This window comes from Columba livia, chromosome 24 (genome assembly GCF_036013475.1).
Source record: "Columba livia isolate bColLiv1 breed racing homer chromosome 24, bColLiv1.pat.W.v2, whole genome shotgun sequence".
NCBI classification, from domain to species: domain Eukaryota; kingdom Metazoa; phylum Chordata; class Aves; order Columbiformes; family Columbidae; genus Columba; species Columba livia.
The window spans coordinates 549,879-560,721 of record NC_088625.1 but is presented as its reverse complement, the minus strand read 5'-3'; the positions used below and the strand labels follow the sequence as shown (position 1 = coordinate 560,721).

At 59.3% G+C, this 10,843-nt stretch overlaps 1 protein-coding gene across 8 annotated transcripts in view; it reads left to right on the top strand.

The window, feature by feature from the left end:
- The first annotated feature begins 6,892 nt into the window (after window positions 1–6,892).
- CADM1 (cell adhesion molecule 1) overlaps window positions 6,893–10,843 on the top strand; it is a 101,498-nt gene continuing 97,547 nt past the window's right edge. For all 8 annotated transcript variants that reach the window (XM_065040147.1, XM_065040146.1, XM_065040144.1 and 5 more), the window contains exon 1: window positions 6,893–7,060. In XM_065040147.1, the coding sequence (XP_064896219.1) occupies window positions 6,958–7,060 (103 nt within the window). In that variant the 5' untranslated portion in view covers window positions 6,893–6,957. The remainder of the gene's footprint in view (window positions 7,061–10,843) is intronic.

Genomic DNA, 10,843 nt, shown 5'->3' with positions numbered 1-10,843 from the left:
AATGATGTATGGCTGGCGATGGATCATGTTGGGTTTCCGGAGAGCAGGGAAGACGAAGGCATGCGACTAATTCATGATGCATGAACGCATTGATCTTCCTGGCTCTGAAAATACAATGTAATGAACCCCCGCTAACACATCATTTTTATGCCACTGCACCTCACTAATATCTAATGATTTCACCTTGCTCTGAGATAAAATATAATTGTATGGGAGTTCCAGCTTTGTTCTTTAATACTCACGTAGAGTTAACGAATTATGTTTTGCTCTGTAGCTGTCGGCAAGTTGAGACAAGCTTACAAAAGCCCCGCAATTATTAGGTGAAGCCGCAGGTTTAACACGCTGTGTGTGTATATGCGTGTTTGTGTGTGCTGGGGATGTAACGGCTCGGTGTGCGGAGCTGCTGCGTGGGCGCAGCGGGGCGGGGGATGCAGGATGCGCTGGGATGCTGCGGGATGCTGGTGGGGGATGCGGGACCCTGTGGGATGCTGAGGAGCGGTGGGGGATGCGGGATGCGGTGGGGGATGCAGGACCCTGTGGGATACGGTGGGGAATGTGGGATGCTGTGTGATGCTGGGAAGCGGTGGGGGATGCGGGATGCGGTGGGGGATGCAGGACACTGTGGGATGCGGTGGGGGATGTGGGATGCTGTGGGATACTGAGGAACGGTGGGGGATGCAGGATGCGGTGGGGGATGCACGACACTGTGGGATGCTGAGGAGTGGTGGGGGATGCAGGACCCTGGGGGATGCAGTGGGGGATGTGGGACCCTGCGGGTTGCTGAGGAGCGCTGGGGGATGTGGGATGCAGTGGGGGATGCAGGACACTATGGGATGCTGAGGAGCATCCCCTGCTTGGGGATTTTGGATCTCGTCCATCCCACCGTGGTACCTTCATCCCAGCGGGTGACCTGCAAACCTGGCGATGCTTTTGTTATTCACAAAGTCCACAATCCTTTGGGAGATCCACCCACGCCAGTTTGCCCTCCCAGAGCCCCAGCAGGGCCGTGTTTCTTCCCCAGCCAGGCAAAGCATTCTGCCTAAGAAAACGAGTTTGGGGTCCTTGAGAGACCACTCTCCGGGTTGTGTGTGTTTCACCCTGAGGAAGGTGCACAGCAGGATTTTTCCTGCTTGTTTGTCCGTGGGCAGACGCTGTGCGCCTCCCAAGCCTGCTCTGGCCCAGCTGTTTCTGCTGATAGCCACAAAGGGTTTTTCTCAGGGAAAGCAGGGCAGGCGGCGAGGGGAGGACACCTGGGTCCTTTCGCCTTTTCAGCGCGAAAAGGGAGCCGGAGCTCGCAAATGCAAGCTGAAGGTGAAGATGCTGGTGCATTCTTCAAAGGCGAACCCCACTGCTACAAAAGAAGTCAATGAACATCTAACCGCTCTTGACAGTGCAAGCTGAAGTAATGTTGTACCTAATTTGAAATTCCCTCTAGGCTAAGTAAGGCTTTTCTTTCATGTGCGATGTTTGTATCCCTTCTGGGAGCCCTCTCCTCTGCACCCGGCTTGGTTACATGCCGTGTTGACAGATGATTAAGACGTGAAGCCTCTTAAATCAGAGGAGCAGCCCAAGTTTTGCATCGCGTGCTCAGGCGTTCGCCCGCAGCCCTTTCATCGTGTCAGCCTGACTTGGAGGGCCGGGACTTGCTGCCTCTTGCAGCTTCAGGTGTCCCTTGCGAAGGAGACGCTGCAGGGAACTGCAAAGCGGAGGGAAAATGCTCCTTCGCTGTGTCAACAGCGGTGGCTGCGCTGGGCAAGCCGTGGCCCTGGGAGCTGTGTGTGTGCTCCTCCAGGGCTCCGCTCGCGGTCCCCACCGGGCAGAACTCATAGCGTGACCTCAGAGGCTCTGACCGGTGCTTTGGCGTCTTTCCAAACCCGCGGTGAAGGCGGCTGCTGTGCTGCCTGCTCGTGGATCCGCGCTGGTTTTTGGGTTTTGGGTTGGGGCATCCCCAGCCTAAACCCGGCACCTGCCGCCAGGGCCGCCCGGCCGGGCACGGGGAACCCAACCTGGTCCCAGTGGATCGTCACTGGTGGAGCAGGAGAGGTCCCTCCACGCTGGAACCACCTCCCCGCGGCTGCGGTTCCCGGCACCCACCGCCGTGGTTTCCATCCCCCGGCCCCGCCGCCCCCATGGCTCGACTCTTCCAGGCGCTTTGCTCCCATAAGAATATTAAACGTATTTAAAAACCACTAAAATGCTAATGCGAAACCTGAACAGAGGATGTCAAATGCGAGAGGCGCTCTGAAGACGTGATGTCTCTGTGGAAGGGTTTGACCCCGGTAATCTAATTTGCTTTACATTTAAAATGATACTTCATTCTCTTATTATAAGGCTCTGTGTCATTGGCTCATAAAGATTACAGTTTCTTGTCTTCCAATTGTAATAAATCCAATTCAAGCACCCTCTTGATTTGAAATTTGTCACAACAACATGCAGAGGGCACAGTTCCTGAGTTTTATGGCGCGGGTGCATTAGAGACTCATCTGCAGGAAAGATGATGCAAGACTATAAAGTGATTTGTCCCTCTCCTTCCTCAATTGGATCTGTGTTTAAAAAAAAGAAATAAATTAAAAAAACCCTAAATTATAGCTCATTGCTCATTATCCAGCAGTAAAGAGGTTAGGGCGGCAGGGGAGCCAGGCTGGCTCGGGTTTTTGTGCTTCATCCTTACGCTGGGGAATCATCTGGTTTCTTTCAAACCATCTGAAACGTCTCACCGTGCTCCGGCAGCACCGGGCGCTGGAGCCGGACCTCTCCGGCTGCGCCGTGGGTGATGGAGAGCGGGCGGGTTTCTGTGCACGTCGGGCACCAGGCGACGTGGCCGCCGAGGTCTCAGCCCGTGAGCTGCTCTCTGCGCCGGTTTGGTTAAACCCAGCTTAAACCCGGGCTTTGCGTTCCCGTCCCGTGGAGGCGCTGCCATGCGTCAGCCACGGGCGCCATGGAAATGGCTCAGGTTTTCTGGCCAGTCCTGGGTAAATACACACGAGAGACTTTCATTGGAGAGAACTTTCCTACTTGTGGTGTCTGTTGTTCCTTGGGGGTTTTTGGTGGTGTTTTTTTTAACAAAGGTTTTAGCTGAGCAAAAAATCGCATCTGCATGGCTTTTTATGAAAAGATAAAAGGTGGAGTTGAGAGGAGCGAGCGTGCAGCCGCAGCCGCAGCCGCGGAGGTGTTCGCCGGCTGGGACTCTGGTTATTTCAAATCCCCCTTTATCACCCTGTTGAAAGAGCGGTGTTCTCTGTAAAGCTCTGCCAGTTGAAAAAAGCATCAGATAATGAAGACTGATGCTGCACTGATGACAGCCCTTCAGATCCTCAATAGGATCGCTCCAAAATCAAAAGACTTCTTTGTTTTATTGTCACACTTGTGGCTTAAAAATAATTAAATTTAATCTTTCAGCTCTCCAAACAAAAAAAGAAATTTAAAACCAGGCCCCCCACGTGCAGGAGAAGCCAAAGCAACGTAAGAGCCAGTGGGTGTCGGAGGAAATTCTGTAAATTATAAATGAAAACGCGGTACTTACAGTGGGTGCTCGGCACAGGCGCTTCGCACAGACCGTGTTGCTGCTCTCGGTGTTGCCGCGCTCTGCGCCCGCGCCGTTTGTCCCCAGGGCGCTGAAGCCAATGTGACACTCGTGTATAAACGCTGGTTTCGGTTACTGGTTCGGCACTGGGGTTTTTGGATAACCTCACAACACGCCACCTCTCCTGTGCAAACCCCAGGCGCCCGGCGCCGGGTCGCAGCGAAGCCCAGGGGCTGCTCTTGGTCCGGCCGCGGGTGCGTTACCCCAAACACGTGATGGGAACGCGGCACTTTGGCATCTCTCTGGCACCTTTTAGAGTTCTGGACAAACGCATCGCTCGGCGCGTTAGATAAATAGATAAACAGATAAATACAATCTATGGGGAGCTCTTTGTGCTGTAGCTAAGGGTCTGGGTTTGCAGAGGGTGAGCGTGGCACGTGGCAGCTTGGTCACAGCACACGAGGGGCTGGAAAGGGGCTTTGCGTCTGTACCTGGACACAACCCGCCCGCCAGCGCCGAAATGGGCGTTCAGTCGGCAGTGCTGTACCGCGATTATCCCTTCTCCGGCTCCCTTCCGATAGACTCCTCTGTTTTCAAAGAGTTACACGGGATTTAGCCCCGTGCTGGCTTTCGTGTGAATTGTGTGGCTAAAATTGCATGCAGCTCTTTGAAAATTTCGGAGTGGCGTTTTTCCCCAGATCGACAGCTGTTTTATTTCTTCTGACAGAAAATGTAGAACAGACAAACACCAGAGTAATCCTTTTGGTCTGGTGTCTCTAGCAGCTCCAGTCTGAGGCTCCAGAGCTCGTTGCCCTGAGCCTGCAGGAGCTCCGTTCTGCATCTCGGTCCTTTGGAGCCAAAAGCCCGGCCTTCTTTAGGCTTTTCCCCTCCTTAGGCTGACATGGGGAACAAACGGCAAAGCTGGGGGTGAGCGACCCCGGTTTCCTTTGCCCTGCTGTGCGGAACTCAGAAACAGTCGTTAATTGGTCATTGGTTTTGTAAACCTGTGTGAAAACAAGTGCTGCCATAACATCATCCAGCGCCATCCCAACAGTGGCAACAGGACCAGCACTGGTTTGTACTGGGACCAGTTTGTCTCTGGCTGGGGCGTTTGCGGCGCTGCACGGGCCCATTGAAGCGGGTGGCCAAAGGTCCGTTCTGGAAGGCAGGGTACCCATGGACTCCGTCATTCATCTCCGAGCGGGTTTCAATCCGCGGGCTTGGCTCTGCCCCTGGAACTCCACCACAGACCGGAGATCTCGGTTTGGAGTTCATTTCTGCTGCTGACTCAAAAGCTGAATTATTATAACAAACAATTGATTATCGGTTTTAAAATGCAAAAACACCATCTGCTCTTTGAGATGTGCTCGTTGCGGCTGGGGGGAGCAGGGATGACACATCTGAAGGATGTCGGCAAGTGGCACCGGCGAGGCCCCCGGGACAAATTCCTGCCGTTCATGACCTGGCCAGGCGGAAACCTGAGCTGTTCCGGGGTCACTAAAGCTGCGGCTGCTGCTCCGCGTGCTGCCGGGCTCGGCTCTGCGGTGAGCACGGAGCTGGCTCTGCGCTGGGCATGGAGCTGGCTCCGCAGCATCCTGCATCCTCCCGCATCCTCCCGTGGGACATGGGTCACAGAACCAGTGGCCGCTCGTCAGCGGGATGTGACACTGGGGCAGCCACGTTGTCATGTAGCGCCCGCGATGCCACCAGCTGTGTCCGCAGGCCGGGTCAGGCTCCATCAGCCCCGGTCCCGCGTGAGCCGCTGTCCCCGGCCGCCTGCGCCGTGATGTGACACAGCTTTCCATCACTGCCGGGGGCTCGCGCTTGGCCATCGGAACCGCTGAACACACAGTGACAAATCAGCTGAGGCTGAGCTTCCAGGACAGAGGAAACTGCTCTCCTCTCGAACCTCAGGCTGCTGCGCAGTGGAAGGCGGCGAGGCGTTTCCAGCAGGAGCGGAGCCGGGCTCAGCGCGGCTCAAGCTCCATCGCGTCTGCCGAGTGAGACGCGGGAGGTTGGGGACTCATTTCCTAGAGTTCAGGATTTGTAATTTCCATTCTATAATCTCCCGGTCATTTCGCAGCAGATAATTTGTCATGGTTTGTTTTAGCTGTTGTGATATTGATATTTATTATGCAAATTGTATTTCCTACTTCTTATTGTGCTGCGCCCTATGAATACTTAAATTATTATAAACCTTTTTAGTTAATACGGGTTGTCTTTCAATGTGACGTTTGAGCCGCGGTGGGTCGCAATGTATGATATCGTACTAAAGGGTCTAAACCATGTAATTAAAAGCAGACAGACAGGAGAGCCGGGTGCAGGATGGCACAGCGGCAAAGGGAGCTGCTCTGCGGAGAGGCGCTTGGTGTCGCGGGCCAGGACGCGCTTGCTTATAGACCGAGAGAGACATTTTGGGTGGCATTTTGCTTTTCCCGTGCAGCTGGTGGTTGAAACCAGCCCGGTTTCGCAATCCGGTGGGGGACGGCTCTTCCCAGCCCCTGCCTGTGACTCAGTGCTTGCCCCGAGCGGTTTCACTGCAGGCTTGGCAGAAGGCAGGATGATAAAGTCAAACTGACAACTCACCTGCCTCGAGTTAGCTTGGAATAACCTAATTAATAACGTCGGACGTATTTGACACCCGGTGCTGGCGCTTGCGCAGGCCCGCGCTGTTTCTGGCGTCGCGGGCGGGCGGGAGGACTCGGTCCCTGTCCCGGGAGGGCTGAACCCGCCCTGGGCGCTGCCCGCCCTGGGCCCCGGGTGTTAAGACTCGGCTTAGCGCTAGGGAGGCGCCATTTTGGTTTATTTGTTCATTTACTCACTTTAAACCCCGTCAGAACCGTCCCAGGGATGAAAAATCCGCGGAAAAGGTTGTTTTTTATTTTATTCTTTATTTTTTTTTCCGGGCCGGGGTGGCCGAGCCCCCATCGCTTCCCCGGGGCTGCGGCCCCTCCGCGCCCCCGGGGCCGGAGAAGGCTCAACACCGCCTCCAGCGGAGCGGGGCCGGCGGAGCGGGGCGGCGGCCGCACCGGGGGCACTGGGGGGCACCGGGGGTCCCCGGGACGAGAATGCTCGGGCGGGGACCCCGGGAGCAGGATGCTGGGCAGCGCTGGACCCGGGGAGCAGGATGCTGGGGGGTTTGGAACGCAGCGGGAGGATGCGGGGAGGATGGAGCCCCCGGGAGGAGGACGCTGGCGGGTCAGCCCGCTGCTGGGCGGCGGCGCTGGGACAGCGGTACCGGCACGGGCTCCCCGGGGCCCCGTCCCCGCCGCGCCCCTGCGCCCCGCGCCGCGCCCGGCACTTTGCCCCCGGCCCCTGGCGCGGTGGGCGTGTCCCGGCGCGGCCCCGCCCCCGGCGCGCTGACGCGGCGCATCTCATTAGCGGCGCGCGCGGTCGCTAGGTGCCGGCGCGGCAGAACGGAGCAGGTGCCCGAGATGGCGGGTCGCGCCCAGCACAGCGGCCCCGCGGCCCGCGGCGCCCCGGGGCTCCTCCCGCCGCTGCTCCTGCTGCTGTGCGCCGCCGCCCTCATCCCCGCAGGTAGGGCCCGCCCGCCCCGCCCGCGGGGGGGCGCCGCCGAGCGCCGCCGGGGCCTGCGGGGGCGGCCCCGGGAGGGGAGTGGGGCGGGGGGGCCGGGGCCGGGAGCCGCTCGGTGCGCGCGGCGGGGTCCGCGGGCCGCCGAGCCGGACGGTGGTCCCGGGGCGGGGGGCGGCGGGAGCGGCCGCGCGTGTCGGGGCGGCGCGGGCAGCGGTGCCGGTTACCATGGAAGCGGCTTCTCCCCCTGCCCGTGGGCTCCGCGAGCCGCCTCCCAATTAAAAACTAATTACCGTGCGCGCGGCCCCCTCTGCCCTCTCTCCTCGGCGCTTTCCGCGGCGGGGGCGGCCGCACCGGGGGGCTGCACTGGGACTGCTGCACCGGGGGATGTTGCACCACGGTCGCGCTGCCCGCGGGAGCGGGGAACCTGTTGGAATCCGAGCGCAACTTCCGAGGCGCTTCCTTTCCCTCCGTCCTCTCCTTCCTCTCCGTCCTCTCCCTTTCCCCCGTTGCCTCCCCCCCCTCGGCGGCACCGCCGGCCCCCCCACCCCGCGAAAACGCTTCCCCGCTGCCAGCCCGGCTGCGTGGGGAGCGCCCGCGCAGCCCCCGTGGAGCAGCCGGTCAGTAATGGTGGCGAAAGGGGCTCCCGAGCCGCCGTTCCCCGCCCGGTGCAGCGCGGAGCCCGCGCCGCCCCCAGCCCCGCGGCACGGACCGGCGCTCGCGTCCCCGCTGCCATCGAACGCTCGTCCCTCCCGACCCCACTTTGTATTTCCCGAGTGTCACCGGGAGGCACAGGGCTCCCTTGGCGGCTGGAGCGGCGAGGGGACGCGCTGCGTCTGCCCGGGACGTTTTGGGCAGAACAAGGGGGCCATTGAGCGGTCTGTTGAATTTAACTGGTAGGAAACGGGGGGGATGCAGGAGCAGGCAGCTCGGCCGAACAAAGAGCTGCATTCACAGGCGGGCTGTGCGCGCTCTCCCCGCTCTTCCCCGATGGCCTCGCTGGAGGATGGCGGAGGGGGCAGAAAGCCGCTGGCGTTTTCCGCTCGTTCTCCCTCGGCGAGAGATCGGCGCCGTCCAAACGGGGCCGGGGGCTGTTGCTCGAAGGGCAGCTCTGGCCGTGGCAATGGCTCTGCCTCCTGACGCGGCGTTGGGCTGGCCTGGGCAGTCCCGAGGGCAGCGCGGTGTTGGGGATGGAGCCATCGGGGTGGTCGGGAGCGGTGGCTCCGAGCGGGCGGCCTCCGCTCTCCGTGGCGAGGGGGGAAACGCCAGCATTGCCTCGGTGCGACTCGCCTGCGCCTGGAGCAGCCGCCCAGATGTTCCTGTAGTTGCCGCGTTCTTCTAGTTTTTCTGATGTTTTGTCGCAAGGTGCTTTTTGCAGAATTTACGTTCGGTTTGGCTCAATGCCGTGAGTTGCCCACCGGGTTGACCTGCAGACCCCACCGTTTAGAGACACCTGCATTAACAATAAAAGCCCCGTTGCAGGACGGGCACCATCATTCTTTGTTTTGCTGTCTGACTCCTGGTACCTCGCCTTGCATTTCCAATCCTTTCTCTTACGAGCTGTTTGTAGCTGAAGGCTGGTGTGATACTCGGATAGGGTAAGGCTGTTAATCACCGCCCAGCTAATGGGCATAACAAGCGCTGTAGAATAGCAAAGCAGCTGAAGGGAAACAAAAGCTGGATGCTGGATTCAAACGCGTGTGCCTGACCTGTGCAGCCGGGGTTTCCAGCGGTGAAAAGCACCGCACAGCTTGAACTGCGATTGTGACGCTGGTGGTGGGAGATCGCTGCCTTGTGCTTTTGGTGCTCTGCTGTGAGTCACAGGATAAAACCCCGGACCTCCCACTTTAATGCCGTTTACACAAAATTTCTTTAAGGCCCAAAAGCTCCATTTTTTTCCCATTTCCCCCGCCTTTTCGGAGCTATTGATTTGTTGGCTTCAGTGGTCTGGGAGGAGAGCAGCGGCGCGGTGGCAGCAGCGTCTGGCGGTGGGTGCAGAGCTGCCGCCGTGTCCCCGCGCGGGCGCTGCCCGAGGCGCGATGCCGAGCGCCGTGTCACCACCGCGGTGGCATCCCGGGGCCCGCAGCGTGCCGCGGTGCCCTGGCCACCTCCTTGAAGCAGGACAGTTGGAACGGCGAGAGGCAACGCTCAGGCTCGGTTTAAACTAAGCCGGTAACTGGAGATGAATCTGTGCATTTCTTTGGCACCTTTTAATCTGATCTCAATGCTTTACAGTTAATTAAACTTCATAACACCCCTGCGAAGTAGGGAGGGAGTTGAGGAAGGATTTCAGCAAACATTGAGAGGCAGCCAGCGCTGGGCTGGAACCAGCATCTGTCTGACAGCAGCTGAGAAAGAACAACTTTGGGGCCGAGGCCGTGGGAGGCGTTCGGAGCCGGCGTCGGCTGCGATGGGCTGACGCTCGCAGGCTCTATCTGCCAACATCAAGCAAGCCCCGAATGAGGCCAGTGAAGGACCCTCTCGAGCGCAGCGAGCGCTCCCACCGAGGCTGTTAACCCGGCTCCTTTGTACGTAAACACGGAGCGAGTTTCCAAGGAGCCTTTGCGCGCAGGCGAGAGGGCTCTGGTCTGCAGCGGCTCCCGACGCGGCTCAGCTCCCGCCTCGAGCGCGCGGGGCTGTGTTCTGCATGCGACGAACGAGGCAGGGCTGATGAACACAGCCATCCGTCTGGGTTGCAGCTTGGGCTCATTTGTCTTGCGTGTAGGCAGCTGAGCGCAGGTTTATAAGCACGACAATCTGGTTGGAAACCGCTGCCAAGGAGGCTCCCGAGGATGGGCGCACGGGGAGGCAGCTCTGCTGCTCCACGAGGAGGGCGCAGCTGCCGGTGTCACCGGCTGCATGGACACGGTCAATATTGGATGTGGACCGGCCGTTGGGACGCTCCTTGGCGCTGCTGTTTGTCTGGCACGGGAGGCTGGAGGGACAGACGGGCGGCTGGAGAAGAGCCCGCTCCCCGGGGAGCCCGGCCTGCTGCTGCGCCGCTGCCGCCGCCTCGCCGCATCCTTTGTCTCTGTTCCTGGTGTGTGACCAGAGGCGCTGCCGGCGGCCCCGGGGGTCGTTGTCCCCGCTCCGCCGTGCCAGGACCGGGACGGGGGCTCTGCACCGAAATGGCTCCGTTCCCTCGCCCCGCGCCCGGCCAGAGCGCAGCGCTTGGGTCAGCCTGGATGCGCTGTCTGTTTGCAGCGACCGTTTCAATGTTCCTGAGAGGATATTTGCCAAAAAGAAAAATAATACGCCTCCTGCAACTCTATGCAGGCGTATTTTTCTGGATGTTTCTGTTTAATGCCAGTTTCTGCAGAGGTTGTTGCCATCCTTTGAGAAGGAGCTTTGCCAGCCGGTGCCCGCTGTGCTGTTGGGCGGCACGTGGCCGCGCTGCTGCCTCGCGCGCGGGGCTCCGTGTCCCCGGAGCGGGATCCAGGGCTGGGGCCCGGCCGGCCAGCACGTGCTTTGCAGTGGTTTAAGAGCACAAGCAAAACTGGACATGCCATCTGTATCTCTTCTGAGAAATGGGATGCTACATGGAAAAACAACTTGTTTGTTCCTCCGGGGAATATCGTGTGTTCTCTAGTGGTGCAAACCCACCAGCACTAAATAAAGGGACTCTGTTTGGAAACCTGCAATGAAGGAGAGACCTTAGGTGGAATGTTGTAATTACGAGTGGTATGTACTTGTTTAAGTTTCATAAATCAGTTGCTTTCCCGGGGATTTAATTGCGCGCTGCAGCCGGCAGCTGTGCTGTGGTTGACGGGAGCTCCGCCGCAGCAGCTT